The sequence below is a fragment of the Aristolochia californica genome, unplaced genomic scaffold, assembly GCF_029961685.1.
Source record: "Aristolochia californica isolate CCGP_79_NKW_82.1479 unplaced genomic scaffold, dmAriCali1.0.hap1 SCAF_9, whole genome shotgun sequence".
Lineage (NCBI taxonomy): Eukaryota > Viridiplantae > Streptophyta > Magnoliopsida > Piperales > Aristolochiaceae > Aristolochia > Aristolochia californica.
This window is the reverse complement of record NW_027182290.1, coordinates 29,590,229-29,606,225: the sequence shown is the minus strand read 5'-3', so window position 1 is coordinate 29,606,225 and position 15,997 is coordinate 29,590,229. Positions and strand designations below refer to the sequence as shown.

The following is a 15,997-nucleotide window of genomic DNA, read 5'->3' as shown; positions in this document are numbered from 1 at the left end:
AAACGTAAAACATGAAAACAACATAAAAGCCAGATATTGCATACCTTGAATGAGCACATCATGAAGATTGACCAAAACTTTCTGATTTTTAGGAGAAGATCTATAAGTATATTTTAGCTAAAAAACTCAATTTTTAGGAGAAAAGGAAATTCAATTCACGTCAATGCATAGAGAGAAAAAAGAAGAAAAAATAGGGAGAAAAAAAAGATTTTTCGGTAGAAGTGACCTTTGGTACTTTTGATATTGATATCTCCAAAAATATAGCTCAAAATCACAAATAGTTTGTTGCTCAAGAAACTAGACTCAAAGAAATTTAAGTTGATACTTAATTTGACATAAAAAATCTTCATTATCGAATATTTTATGATCTCTTGATTTTGTTCATTTAGTAGATTGACCATTGCCTATTGGTATGTGAATATCACCTTAAATAAATATCATATTCTCCTTCTAAAACTAGATTCCGATACCTTTCATCCAAGTATCACTTTTCTATATAAAATATATTTCTTTTGAGAGGAACAACATGATAGATTTTGAACTTTGTAATCTGGCCGAGCTAAGTACTCTTTCTTCTTTGACCAACATTACCATTGAATCTTTGAAGATCGATATCTCCCTCTAGAATACTCAAATTGAGAATTGGTTGGATAGGTAAAAAAATTGACTTATAGATCTTTATTTGATATATAATTATTCATATAAAGTCTCGTTCTCAATGGTAAAAAATGCATCAAAAGTTGAACTTTTTGCTACTACTCAAACCTCTCTTGCTGTCTAACTTTTGCTACCTCAAATATAGATTTCTCTCTGTAGAAAACTCTGATTGCCAAAATTCGTTTTACATTGGAAATTAGACTCATAGATCTTTCCGTCAATATATAATTTGTAATATAAAATTTTAGTATGGAGGTGCAAATGCCAATAAAATAACGAGTATTGGGACAAGAAATAAAGAAAAAATATAGTGAACTTAAACTTCTAGAGATGATAGATTAGAAAATGATCACATTATCTCTGTGAGTTAATCGAGTCAACTCACAAAACCTGCTCTGATACCATGTTGAATTTTTAGAAAAGAGAAAAACTTTACTGACTTGATGTAATTTTAGTGCAATGAGCCACTATTTTATATTAGAGGAAACAAGTACAATCAAATTAAAATTAAACTACCTTTATCCTAATTACATCCAAAGTTAAACACTAAAAGATAAGTCCTAAAAGAATTGAATAACTAAACATAAATAAAAGACTAACATAACTAAAACACATTTAACTGGAACTCTTCTATGAAACCTCCTCTGTGAGACTTCTATAAGATTCCACCACTTTTCACTTATTTGGTGGGCACTATCCTGAGGGCTCTTATGCAAGTGAATGTGAAAAAATTTGAAGCCTACACTGAAGATAAGATAACTTGTACATATCCTTATATTGAGGTACTACCAATTACTTAATTAAATATTCCTTTCTTTTCTAGCTTACAATGTTAATTATCCCACAACATTGTCCACTTCTTATAGAGAGGTTTCCCTTAAGGACCACTAGTAGCTTTGCGTGAAAATGTTTTTGGGGAGAGGTTCCAAGTGATTAGATTTATAGGGCTTGTGTTCTAAAATTTTAATTATTTTTTTATTTTACTCATGTCTAATTTTCGTTTGTAAAGACATTCCCGAGTAAATATAAAAAACGTTATGAAACAAAATGTTTGACATAATACGGATCGAAGTCTTTTATGCGTATCAAAGAGGATATGGTATGTATTTAATTGGAGTATATTTTCTTTCAAATATACTACTAATGTAGTATATTAACATGCACATGTCTTTCTAAATGTGTAAGGTACATATCGCTCTAATATTGAGCAATTTTGAATTATTCATTAGTCCGTATAGGGGTGAGCTCATGGATCTAAAGAACAACAAGTATAACTTTTTTATAAATAATATATTTTATTTAAGCAAAAATAATTATAATTGGCTTATGATCCCATCAGGTAGAACAAAAATGATTTATTAAGAATAAGAATAGAACAAAATAGAGCATTAAAAAACCCGAAGAAGAAGCCCTTATCAAAAGCATGTTCGATGATAAATCTGTCTGCTACGTTGGATCCCATCAGGGGTTATACACTCACTGTTTCACTCTCCAGCGAGTCTTTCATCCTGAAGCACCTCACTGACTACAAAATCGGATCCATGAGAGAAACGATAGTAGAGTGGAAATGATGAGGAGACCTACCGATTGATTCTAAAATCACATCCATGAAAGAATCCACGGCCGTGTGACAAGTGATGAAGGAGACCTAATTACAGAGAGGAGAGGAGTAGATGAGAAGTCCCAGACCAGAGCACTTACTGAGATTGAGAGAGTTGCAGTAGACCGATGGACCTAAGCAGACGACGACAGGCGGTAAGATTCGTTGAGAACTTTCCCATTTGGAAACCTCTAAATCCCGATTTCGTCTACACCACTATTTTTCGACCTGGTTTTTTTTCTTGGGGGAGATGTTGTCATCTCATATGCTCTCTCACGGTTTTTCTTCCTTTTTCTGTTCGCTTAGACGATGAGAGCCAAGAGGAGCTGAGGGGGTAATGCATTTCCACCCCGCGGCGGAGACGGGAAAGCGAGAGGGGATTTCCGCCTCCATGAAGCAGAATGTGCCCTCCCCCACACACACAATGGGAAAATAGGTCCATATATAGAATTACTGCATCTAAGGAGCCCAAATTTCAAATTATCCACAAATAAATCTTTGAGTACCAAAACAAAAGTGTTCACTACACTGAAAAACACCATGCCTCTAACACGAAGTTCAGTGCCCCTTATTTCGAAGGACCCCTCTAATTGTTAAAGAAGAGAAGAGCATTTCAAGCTAAGTAGAGGATTATGAATCCTGAATCTCAGCCAAATCAAAAGTTCTTGACACCGCCTCATACCAAGCCTCACACTTCTTCACCCGCTTCTCATCCGCCATCATTGGGCAAAACATTTTTGCCGACTCGTGATGATCTCCTGCACTAAATATTTGCTCCTCCGTCCAAACTCCAGCGGCAAGTCCGGCCGCTAGCGCTGCCCCCAGTGCTGTGGTTTCAATGTCATGCGGTCTCGCCACAGCAGTGCCCAATAAGTCCGACTGCAGAACAAACAACATTAGCTCACAACAACACAACCGTTCATTTCTCTCCCATCCAAACTTTCACTTGGAAGTACAACTTCACAAGCCAGTTGAATTCTATCAAGCTGGATTGAGGAGAGAGTATCTCGGAGTTTGCAGAGTTTACCTGTATCTGCATCAAAAGGTTGTTTACAGAAGCCCCGCCATCAACACGAAGCACAAGTTCAGATTTTTCCCCCACTGAAGAGTCCTGGTACATAGCATCAATCACATCCTTCACCTGAAAGCAAATGCCCTCCAACACCGCTCGAGCAATGTGACCCTTATTGGTATAGCCTGTGATCCCAACGCACACCCCTCTGGCATCTTCCCTCCACCATGGTGCAAACAGGCCACTGAACGCAGGCACAAAGTAGACGCCACCACAGTCGGTCACCGTCTTGGCCAAACCCTCCACCTCACTGGAATTATGGATTAGTCCAAGACCATCTCTGAGCCACCGAACTGCGGCACCAGCAATGGCAATGGATCCTTCGAGCGCATAGTTTGGCTTGGCATCAGGTCCTAGCTTGTAGGCCAAGGTGGTGAGCAACCCATTGGTGGATTTCACGTGTGCTTCACCCGTGTTCATTAGGATGAATGCGCCTGTGCCATAGGTGCTCTTTACCTCTCCCTTCCGGCAGCCTTGGCCTAATGTAGCAGCATGCTGATCTCCTAGGCACCCAGCAATGGGAACACCGGTGATAGGCCAACCAGCAGCCACTTTACCAATGATCTCTGCGTTGCTAACTATCTTAGGCAGAACATGGGGGGGTATGCCTAATGTCTCCAGTGTGGGCAAGTCCCAATCCAGTGTCGCCAAATTCATTAGCATTGTTCGTGAAGCGTTTGAGCAATCAGTAACATGCAATCCATTGATCTTGCCTTCACCAGGATCTGAACCTCTTGCTGTGCCTGTCATGTTCCAAATCAACCAGGAATCGATTGTACCAAATAAAGCATCTCCAGAATTCACAGCTTCTTTAACACCTTCCACATTTTCCATCATCCACATGAACTTGAGAGCACTAAAATAAGTGCTGATTGGTAATCCACATGTCTCCACGAAATGCTTGCGTTCACCGGGTAATTGCTGTTCTAACCTCCTGCATCATCGGGGTAAAGATAAACAAAAACTGATCTAGTGAATAAAACAATGCAAAATTTTACTTCTTTTATTTTTGGAAGAGGGACAAACCTGCAAATTTCGCTGGTTCTAACATCCATCCAAACAATGGCATTGTACAAAGGCTTTCCAGTAGATTTTCTCCAGACAACAGTGGTCTCTCGCTGATTTGTCAAACCAATGGCCTTCAATCCATCATCAATGTTGTAGCCATTTGCGGTAGCTTTGTCTATGGCAGTCCCTATGCAATTCCATGCGGTAGATAGGATCTCCATGGGATCATGTTCTACCCATCTAAAAAAATTCAAGGAATAGCAAAATCAACTATCAGATTGAAGGAGAAGAAGAAGATCAATGGAAATAAAAACCAATCGCCATTCAAATATAGAGCAGGAATGGATATCAAATCCAGAAACATGCAGCCAAGAAAACAATCAAATTAAAGTAATTATACATAATTTGGCACTACATCATCATATATATCAATCTCTATGTGCACAAAAGAAAATGGTTTTTTTGTCTGTCTAGAACAGCTTCAATCAAAACACAGCATTTGCTTGTCTTTGACAAAAGTTGCTAACTCTGTAACCCATAACAAATATTTCCAAGTTAAACTATATCCTACTAAGTGCCCATTGATTGACAGTTCAGCAATAAATCCAGAATTAAATCCCACTGAAAGACTTCAGTGAACCAAAATCTCCAGAAAATAACTGAAAAGAAGTAGCAAAAGTACCCGGGATGTGGGTGATGCTGCGTGAACTCGATTTGATGAGAACCAACAACCTTAAAATTGTAGTCGTAGATGATGAACCTTGTGCTCGTCGTCCCTTGATCGAGCGACCCAATAAAGGTATCTGCCTTCGACATTTTTCTCCTACTATATTTCCAAAGTTGAGAGGATGAAGCAAATACTGCAGAAGGAGAAAGAGAAAAGAGAGAAGTATGGAAGATTTTGGAAGACTGAAAGGAAATTTAATTTTCTCTTACAGAAAAGTTGGAGAGGAGAAGATTTCAACGGAATGCCTAGTACTTCACCGAATTTTTTATTGGCTGTGCTGTGTAACTGTAAATTACAAAATTTAAAAATCAGAAATTTCCTCATCCAATATCCATGGTAATAAAAAATTCACATAAGAAAATAAGCATTAAGATTATGAAATGGAAATAATGGAATCTTTCTCTAACTAGTAAGGAAGGTTCCAATGGATGGGCAAAAAAGTTACAATCTGAGTACCAAAACAGTAAAATCACTGATAAACTATAAACTATAAAGAAAAACACTAAAAACAATAAAGATGATCGCTCTTAACATGTTTGATTGAAAACCCACTCAATCAGAAGATTTTTTAAACTTTATATTCTATTCCACATAGTACACTTAAGCCGCACCTCCATATGTCATTAAGAAAGAAAAAAAGTCCCAAGACCATAACATCAACACATCTATAGTGATTCGAAAAATCATTTCAATCATCTAAGAAACCACCATTTTTATGGCAAAACACAAACTTCTGTCACATCAAATATATTGACCCAACAAATAAGTTCTTACAGCATAATAAAATATCAGAAACTCATTTTCATTAGACAAATGAAATAGATTCTTTCTTAATATACAAAAATCAAAAGTTCAGAAAAATTGAGAAAATAGACAAAAAGATATGAACCATTCTAAACATCACAAGAAATGAAAAGGACACTCCTTCCACTTTAAAGGTAACAAAATAGTCAACATCCTCAAAAATATCAATGCCAGAAAGCCTCTTAAGTTCCATAGCTTGAATCTCTTCTCTACTACAATAATCAAGCAAAGTATAGTAAAAAAAAGATAAAATTTATACAAAAACAAATTCAAATATATATACGAACAATATAAACAACACGAAAAACATTTTACATCAATTGAAATGTACTTAATAACCTAATCCAAATACATGAAACTACAAACATCTCAAATGAAGCACTGAAGAAAATTCAATCAAAATGCAATTGCTTCAAACTACTTTGGTTACTTATCTTATTCATATGGTTGTAGCAGATTTCCATACCTAAATTGGAACCTCTAATGGAAAAACAAACAGAGAAGATACAGATAATAGTCATATGGAGAAAGATGCTGATATTAATCATAACAATTTGAACGGAAAATATAATTTCCATATGAAGAATTAGCAGTAAAGAAATTCAATAAAATGCAACTGCTTCAATCTACTCAGGTTGCTAATCATAGTTATATAAAACAAAAAATATTTAAAATAATTTGATATGGTAAACAAATAAATATGGACCAAATTAATCATAAAAGAAAAATGAGAGGACAATCATTATCATACAACAATGGCTGCCTCAGAATAAAAACCAGGACAAGAAAACCTAATAATAATACAACTAATTTAATTTTCTTTATAACAACTGGATCCGAGTAGCATAATTTGGAGGGAATAATGATGAAACATTCTACAGTTACTGATGCTGAAGTGGAATTATAAAGAAAACACAGCAAGATACTATAAAACTTTTGTGCACCTACAATAAGGTGAACCTTCCAAAAAATTTCCAGGATATTTCTTGGTAACATTCACCAAGAAGAGGTCAAATTTCCTGCCAGAGAAATTTTGAACCACCGGAAAAGGGTATAGAAAGGGGGTTCGATTTTATTTTTATTTTTCCCACAGGGGACAAACAATAAGACTTTTGGTTGGAGGGAATAAAAAGTAGGCAAACAGTAGACGACCTTCTATTTCAGTCTTATTTGATAGAAATATATATGTGCAACGACAAATTTCGGTGGATCAATATTAAACTTATTTCGAGTGAATCGATTAACAGGGAACCACCGCCCCGAACAACCAAACCCAAAATATGACTAAATTGTAAGGACCAGAAAAGTCAAAACTAAAAGGGGAGCAGAAAGCTAGTAACAGTAGGGCTTACAATGAAGAAAGCACAATGGGAGTTAGGCTTTAGGGAGAGAAATATCCAAATAGGACTGTAAACTCGATAAGGAAGAGAAAGCTTACAGAGAAAGCTTACCGAGAATGCTGAGAAGGGGCCGTCCACGGGGAATTTTCTATTAAAAACAGAAAACAGGAAAAGAAGATTCAAAGCCGAAAGCGCACAACAAAACTGATTGAAAAAAAAAAAAAACAGAGCAGAAGAGAAAGAATCAGAGCATGAAAAAAAAGAAGAGAACAAGAACAAAAACGTACCAGAGAACCAGAAGAATAAGAACAAGACTGATGATGTAAGGCAGGGAAGAAGACAGCTTAAGATGCGAAAATGGCAGCTGTTGCCGTATTTTTCGAAGAGAGATTCAGAAATCGATTCGCTTGCGCAATGCCTTACTGAGTTCCCGGGTTCTTGATTTTCTAACCGGATCAAGCTGTCCACTTCAAACGAAATGGTTTTTGACTTTCTCCGTGGCACGTCCCGACTAGCGTGCAATGAGCGGCTTGAGAGTAGGGGCGGGTGGTGGCGTCCCTCATCCAAGGAAGGCTTTGAATTTCGATCATCGATTTTCCGGATCGGTGAGCAGATTCAGCGATTCTTCCCGGCCTCGTAGCCCCCACTAAGATCACAGTAAAGCCGTGAAAGCGGATAGGCACACGTGCTTCTGATGACGACTTGCTTTCTCTTTTAAACCCTCAAGTCCGTTTTTTTTGTTGATAGGATAGAAATTGAATTTTAAAAAAAACACATCTAATGGGTTGACCACACTGAGTTTGCCGATTTGATGAAGGAGCAGGCTGAGTCAAGTCGGTCAGCTGGGTTAGTCAAAAAACGGCCAAAGCGAGGGAGGAGGACGTGTCATCAAATGGTTAGACTTGAAAGCCTGAAACCGACCCCTCATAAATTGTTTAGTAGTAGGAGTCGGGGTCATTACAATTGTCATTACAATTCACGCACTTACGGTCTTCAATGTCAATGAAAGGTATCGGATGACCTCGTCTGATCCGCCTTACCCATGTCCTCCCAAATTGGAAGATTAGAAAAAGTATTCGTCTGCTTAACAAGCCTAAGTTCTATCAATGCTTCAATGCATATACAGGTCAACCACCTTGTGAACTTGAATTAACAACTTTAGGTGAAAGTTGGACCGAGTTGTTGTGGCCTTAGCTAATGTTGTTTATTGTGTAGGTGAACTTTATTGGGCACTACAATGACGAGACAACATCTCATTGAAACTACAACAAGGGAAGCCACACTAGCGACCAAATTATCCATTGATAGTTTTGATAAAGGAACAAATATTGATAGAAACCCAAAATTATCCCCAAATAACAAAGAAACGAAGAGAAGTAGAAGAGAGGAGAGGCACCACCTCCAAGAAATAAGGGGCGTAGAATATGAGGGTAAAAAAGTAAAAATACCCTTTGGAGGGACTGGTCTCTCTTTTAACTTTTTCTTAAACTTTTAAGAAAAATTTAAGGACATTTCACAATTGGGTTCTTATCAAATATTTAATGCAAGGGATCATCATTAGTGAACCAAAACATTTTGCCTAATGATGGTTGATGAGAAGTGGGTGAAGAAGTGTGATGCATGGTATGAGGCAATGTCAAAAACTTTTTATTTGGCCAATATTCGAGATTCATAGTCCCCTACTTATCTTCAATACACTTCTCTTTCTTTAACAATTGGAGTAATCCTTGAAATAAGCATTCCCTCTCCAACATAGGTAGGTGGTCCACCCTGAAGTTTTCAATGAAAAACTCTTTATTCACCATGATTATGATAGCAGAAAAATGTTATTTCTAACTTGATGATCCTTTGATTCCCGTAATGGAAGTTGACTTATGTTACGGCGGCATATCATTCAAGCCTCCCTCCACCCCCCCCCCCCCCCCCCCCCTGGTTAGCTAAGCGTTAGATTGGAACATATGTGAAGTTTGGAGCGAAAAAATGCAAAGAGAAAGCGTGAAATACTTTTGGTGAAAAGATCGGCAACCTGCAAGTGAGATGGCACATACTGCGTGTGAAGCTTGTCTACAACAATAAGTTTACGAAAGAAGTGATAATCTAATTCAACATGATTAGCTCTCATGTGAGAAATTGGATTAGAGCTTAGGAAGATTGCACTTTTGTTGTCACATTAAGAGAAGAAGTAGTTGTGGAATAGGAACATATAGATCGCAAAGGTAATGCATAAGCCAAATAAGTTCAACTACAATATGCGCAATAGCATGATATTCAGATTCACAACTGGAACGTGATGAGTATTAGGACTGACAACCCAATTAGCATCAGAGTAAGCAACTAGGAGTAACAAATAGGCGAAAGGTAAGGCGAAGTATACGCTTAACAGCAAGAAAATGATCTTCAATGAGAGCATGTAGAAATTGGCTAACAGAGTTAATCGCATGAGCTATGTCAGGACGTGTGATGGTCAAGCATTGAAAAGCACCAATGAGAGACCTATAAAGAGTGGGATCCGAAAATAGTGAACCATCAACGGACAAATGCTGGCAAATGACCATAAGCGGGTTTGCTATCAAGTAACTAAGCTCGAGTAAGGATATCCCGTCTGTATTTGAGCTGACTGATAAATAGGTCATCGGTAGTTGGCGAAGCTTCAAGGTCAAGAAAATAACTAAGAATACCCAAATCTTTAGTGGCAAACTCAGAATTGAGTTTACGAGTGAAGTTGGTGATAAGAGCGAAGTTATTGCTAGTAATAATGATGTCATAAACATAAAAGAGTAGATAGATAATGTCTGAGTGCTTATGAAAGACAAACAGAGAAGTGTCAGCATGACTACAAAGGAAACCAAGTTGAGTGATAGCAGAGCTGAAGTGTTGGAACCAAGCACGAGGAGTTTGCTTGAGACCAAAGAGAGTTTTCTGCAACCAAAAAACGTGATGAGGAAAACCAAGGGCCAATGTACCCAAGAAGTTGTTTCATATAAATTTTTTCAATGAATGTACCGTTGAGGAAGGCATTCTTGACGTCAAATTGGTGAAGAAACCACTTATTGGTCACAATAATAGAGAGCACAACTCGGATAGTGGTAACTTTTACAATAGGACTAAAGGTGTCAATATCTGGTACTTGAGTGTAACCCTTGGCAACGAGGTGTGCTTTGAGACGCTCAATGGATCCATTAAACAGATATTTGGTCTGAAACACCCATTTGGAACCCACAATATTTGTGTTGGCAGGTCGAGGGACTAAAATTCAGGTCCAATTTTTTGTAGAGTTTGAACTTCTTCATCCATGGTAGCAAGCCAAGTAGGATTCTTAGTGGCAGATTTGAATCCTTTAGGAGCAGTAGAGACAAAGAGAGCAAAGACAAGTTTAGAGGATCCCACAATATCGAGGTTAGCCGAATGGGGTGGTTTGAAAATACCAACTACCTCATGTAAGTATAGGGTGAGAACCTTGTTAAGTTATGGAGCCTAATCAACGTCTTACACTGAGTTGGTCGTAGATCGACTTGTGCGGTAAGGTTGTTGTGGGTAGGGGTAGCTTCGAACCGAGCCGGCTCACGAGCAGCTCGAGTGCGGCTCAGTTCAATTCGTTATATCTCGATCTTGAGATAAAAAAATTGGCTCGTTTAGATTAACGAGCCGAGCTTGAGCAGAGCCAGGTTCGGCTCGCCGACTCGTTAATTTAACTAGCGGCGATTCAGGAATCGGGGGGATTTATAAAATTTTCGGGAAAGAGAATCCCGTCTCTTCCATTTTGTCTTGCCGCTTGCGAAACCCATACTTCTCTGCCATTTCCCATGTCGTTTCAGCATTATTTTCTTGCAGAAATCGTTGTCCTTCGGTGGGTATTCATGGGAAATGGGGGATTTTGGTCTTCAAATCCCTCATTCTCCCTCTCCCTCTTTGATTCCTCAATCTCTGTCAAAAACTTCGATTTTTTTGTCTACAATTTCTTCCTCTTTGATTTCTTCATCTGAAGTTCTTCCTCGCCGACGAAAAAAAGCGACGGTCCGATGGGAGGTAAGATTTTTATTTAATGTTTTGTTTTTTTTGCGTCACCGACCTAACCCTACAAAATCTCTAACTCTCACTTCGTTTCAGCAGTGCTCCTTCATTCTTTGAAAGGTTTTGGAGATATCCCCGAATGATGAACACTCTTTGTTTCTGGTATTGGTGTTGCGCAAGCAAGTCATAGCATGGAGGGAAATGGCTGGTTCATCCTGTACGGTCTCATCACTGTCTTCCAATTGTGGATCTTCCTCTGTGTCATCCAATACCTCCAACCAGAATAAACGTTTACATTGGTGACCCTAGATATATTGTTCATCACAGTTATAACAAAGTCCATTGGCTCGTCGTTGTTCCATCTCAGGTCTAGACAGGCGACAAATATATTGGGCTGGGGGCGTGGAGGTAGAATTGTCAGGACGAGGCGCTGAATTTTGCCTAGGGCGTGGAGTCCCTGAATAGGATGATGGGGCACTGGTGGGTGCCCTGCTTGGCCAAGAGGGTTTTCTGACCAAAGACTCCTTGAGGACACGCTGTTTGGTATCTATAGTCTTGGCAAAGTTCATAGCATGGGCCAAGTCTTGAGGGTCATGCAATTCTACTGCCAAACGCAAGGCCTCAATCAACCCAGTAGTAAATAGATTAACATGTTGCAATGGAGGCACAAAGCGATTGGCGCGGACCAGGCATTCCCGAAAGTGTTTCTAATACAATTCAATTGTTCCAGTCTGTTTCAAATTCACCAAATCCCCCAAAGGGCTGCTACAGACAGGAGGACCAAACATCAACATGCAATATTCTTTAAATAAATCCCAATCATGAACATGATGCTCCAAATGAAATTGGTGGTACCATAGGAGCACTTCATCAAGCATATGGAAGGCAACTAAATGGACCTAGTCATCAGCATGTGTTCGTTGGTTGTAAAAGAACTGGTCACAGCGGATTAACCAGATCAAGGGATCCTTAGACCCGTCATAGGTAGGAAAATCAAGTTTGGCATACCTGGGCACCGTATTTTGGCCTGGTGCATGGGGTCCCATGGCTGTGGGAGGGTGTTGGCATAGGTGTGGTGGAAGTGGGTGCGGTTGGGGAGGGAGGTGCTCGGTCGGAAGTGTAGAACTTCTCGGCGGTGTAGGACCCCGAGTAAGACCTTCCTCCACTCAGCGAAGTAGGTGTTGCAGAGTGTCGTTAATGGCTGAAATTGCAGAGTTGGTGCGAATTTTATTGTCCTCCACGGTATGCTGCAATTCCTCCATGGCTTGATGCACATCAATCTCGGAAAATGAATCCCCAAGCGTGGTCCTGTCTAATACCACGATGTTAGGATCTGCCCTTGCCATGGATCTTGTCACCCTTCTTTCTCCTCTTTCCTCCAGATTTGCTATTGACGAGGAGATGATTTTTCTGTTCTTCGAACGTGCAATAGTTTGGGATGGATTGAGCTTTGAAGGAAGCTCGACCTGGACCTCAGAGAGGGAGAATCCGACCACTACTTTTTAATTAATTTCAATGCTTAATCTCACTATAGCTCCTCCTATTTAAATAGGATTAGGGATGCAAATGACAAGCCCAACCCGAGGGCACCAAGTTTACGAAAGTTACAAATAAACCAACATAAGACCAAAAGGAAATTCCATAAATTAATTCCTACGTCTGTTTATTACCCGAGATGCTATGGAGTCCATAACACGCCATTCCTAATAATTACAGAATCCTTACTCGTGTATGAAGCGGACTGATCCAGGATGGATGTGTTATTGGATATATGAGCGAAAGCCCAGTGTCCAAGAACCAATAAGAGGGCACAGATCCAATGAGAGAGCACGATCGAGTGAAAGCCTCAGCAAAATGGGCATGAGACTCACTGCGGGCATAACGCTGGTTGCATCGATCAGCATAGTGACCGTCAAGACGGCCTATCTAATAGTGAGGAGGGCAACAACCTTGTCCAGAATGAGTTCGGCCCCAATTGACATAATGGCGGCCAGAACCATTGGTTCGACCTCAGCCGTGGTGGGTCGACCAATCCGATCCACGGGATGGGCAATGAAAGCAACAACGATAGAAATAGAGTTCTCGAGAGATTTCTAAAAGAACTCAAAGCTCTCAGCTCTGAAGGCGAGGTCAGAGAAACAGGGAAGAGGCGTGAGGGCCATTTGTGTGACAAAGAAGGTGGAAAATTCAACACCGGGTCCACGGAGAAACCAATGGAGTTGGTCAGTGTTGTCGACAGATCTGTCGATCGCGTGAAGCTGATCACAGAGACCCTTGAAAATGTGGGTATAACTTACAACGAATTGATTTCCACGTTTTAGCTATTGAAGTTCGTCTTTGAGATGGATTTCTCGAGCCTTTGACCGATGACTGAAGGCATTTTCCAACGCGAGCCAGACCTCGCGTGCAGTGGAGAGGCCAACGGCTTCTGCCATTGCCTCCTCAGGGAGGGCAGAAAGGAGGAGATTAAGCAGGCGTTAATCCATTGCACTCCATGCTAAATATTCGACAGTAGGGGTGGTAGAATCCGTGACGGCAAACTAAGGTAGTGGCACGAGGGTTCCAACCACATAGTTGAGGAGATTTTGACTTTCTAGAAGATGAAGAAGTTGGTTTTTCCGTAGGAGGTAGGTTGTGGAAGAGAGCTTAATGGTAATCATGTGGTTGAGAGTATGAAAATGAAGAAGATGAGAAAAGGATTCAACAACCATTTTTTTTTTAAATCTTTGTGAAACGAGTTGGGCACAGGATTGAACCACGGACCGACCCAAGTTCACTTGGGTTGGCTAAGCCTTGGACTCAAAAAAATATTTGCGGGACACCGATTCCGATGGTCCCTCAAAAAATAAAATTGTTGCTTATAGTAGCACGGTTCTGGTGGGCCTTCGCGTGTAGATGTATAACCTATGCCGATGTCAGGAGACAGGCATTAGCGCCGTAGTTCCTGGTCAATGATCGAGGGGTTGGTGGTGTCAAACTGCGTCGACCTGTGCCTAGAGGAGAAAACCTATCGAGGCAAAAGGAATACGGATGTGGTCTCTTAGAAGAGGAAGTGACACCGTGGGAAAAGGTGGAATGTTGGGGGTTGTGGCGTTGGGACAGAATCAAAGGTGGGTAGTAGCGTAACAGAGCAATGATGTGCAAAGGGGAAGCTTCTTGCAGGAAAAAATGGCTATCAGATAAATAGGACATCAATGGACCATGCAAGTTTTTAATGAAAAACTCTTTATTCACCACTATTATAACTTAAGATTACAAGGATATTTATACATAAAAAATGGTAACAGAAAAATGTTATTTATGGCTCGGTGATTTGTCGGTTCCGACTTGTTGATCATTCAATTCCAGTAATGGAATCCTAGTCTACAAACTTCTGTTACGACAACCTATCGTTCACATACACTCCCCCTTACTCTGGGGAGAATGGTGGTCCTCCCCTCTTTCTAGAAGCGAGTGAAGGGTGGCACCCATACCTTTCCTTTCTTTTGATGTGGAAGAAGAGAACGAAGGAGGTGGCATAAGGGTAATTTATTATGTCTACTTGAAGCCATTCCCCTTTTAATTAATTAATAAAAATATATGGTTAGCCAAAAAGATTTTAAACTAAACAGTCTAGGAATTTCATTTATACTATCTTTTAAAAATTAAAAATTAAATATTTTTACAAGTTTTCAAACAAAATAAATAAAATTTAACACAATATTAAAAAAAATATTACCTAGATATTTTGAAATCTAAGTTTGAAATCTAAGAAAATTTCCGAAATTCTTAACGTAATGGACCGACCAAATTGACCATTAAAAACGACCAATTTATAAACGGCTAATACTCCTTAATTTATACTCCCTATGCAATTGTTGCAAGCAAATCTTAAAACCCAGTTGAGCTTCAAGTAAAATTGAATCTCTCATTTTCTCCTTCCAAACCTGGCTTAAATCGAAGACATTTGCAGCAAAAATTAGGCAGAAGACCGTGGCGTATTGGCGAGTCCTTCAGAGATTTGGTGCTCGACAGATTTACCAGATGGTCACCGCCGACACTGCGTCTTAGAATTCAGAAAGCGTGGCTCCCGATTGTCTCTCCCTTGTTTCATTTAAGTGTTCTTCTATGATCCATCCTTTCTGGAAGCTCGAAAACTTCAAATCCTGTACGAATCACATTCTTCACTTATTTTCGGATTCCGGCAGAAAACTCGTCTCTTTTCGCCTTTGTCCTGCTTTGTGTTGCATGGGAAATTTCTTATGCAGAATTGTTTATACCCTTTTAAGAGGAAAGCACTGAGATTGGCGAGCTGATGCAGAAATGTATTTTAATGTGTCACGATCAATGACATATTGGTCCTTAATGTAATGGTCAATTTCATTTCTCAGATTTGTTTGCTAATATTGCATGAGAAGATGTTCAAACAAGCTGAATAATAAGTCTCCGTCTTACCGTTACTCGCGCTGGTCTCCTTACCTTCTTGCCGTACTTGCCCTCTTTTCTGGGCCACGATTCTGTAGGCATGTCTACGAAGCCGCCCAGCCACTGGACTCTCCTCAATGGAGAGTCGACCATTTTCGATTCTCAAGGCATATGGTCTCTGTTTTGTCTCCTTCTGATGATTTTATTTCCTATTTGTTTTGTTCTCCTTCCTCCCCCCAGGTCTGGGCTTCGTATCCGTCCGACCAGTCTTGGATTCTGGGTAAAATTCTTTTCTTATTTGACTTTTATTTTCTCTCAGTTGATCTCGTGATAGATGTAGAAATGTCCTCCGGCAAGTGCTAGGGATTGTTCTT

General features: G+C 39.6%; 1 protein-coding gene across 4 annotated transcripts; it reads right to left on the bottom strand.

Moving 5' to 3' along the window:
• Positions 1 to 2,711: 2,711 nt before the first annotated feature.
• On the bottom strand, positions 2,712 to 7,812 carry LOC137941375 (glycerol kinase). 4 transcript variants are annotated; one of them, XM_068786755.1, is made up of 7 exons: positions 7,496 to 7,812; positions 7,320 to 7,356; positions 5,274 to 5,349; positions 5,020 to 5,197; positions 4,356 to 4,577; positions 3,285 to 4,263; positions 2,712 to 3,136 (listed from the first exon to the last, which is right to left on the bottom strand). In XM_068786755.1, the coding sequence occupies exons 4-7, from the start codon at positions 5,151 to 5,153 to the stop codon at positions 2,888 to 2,890; spliced, it is 1,584 nt and encodes a 527-aa protein (XP_068642856.1). In that variant the 5' UTR covers positions 5,154 to 5,197; positions 5,274 to 5,349; positions 7,320 to 7,356; positions 7,496 to 7,812; the 3' UTR covers positions 2,712 to 2,887. The 4 variants fall into 4 exon arrangements, with proteins under 4 accessions (XP_068642856.1, XP_068642855.1, XP_068642857.1 ...); XM_068786754.1 differs by having other exon boundaries at positions 5,020 to 5,163; XM_068786756.1 differs by having other exon boundaries at positions 5,020 to 5,160.
• Between the last annotated feature and the right edge of the window lie 8,185 nt (positions 7,813 to 15,997).

Bases quoted from the DNA above. Each gene is read 5' to 3' on its own strand.
- LOC137941375 (XM_068786755.1), bottom strand. From the start codon at position 5,153: ATGTCGAAGGCAGATACCTTTATTGGGTCGCTCGATCAAGGGACGACG. The intron at 4,578-5,019 runs GTACTTTTGCTA...GAATTTTTTTAG, and splicing joins CAGCATCACCCACATCCCGG to ATGGGTAGAACATGATCCCA. The intron at 3,137-3,284 runs GTAAACTCTGCA...TTTGTTCTGCAG, and splicing joins ACCTTTTGATGCAGATACAG to TCGGACTTATTGGGCACTGC.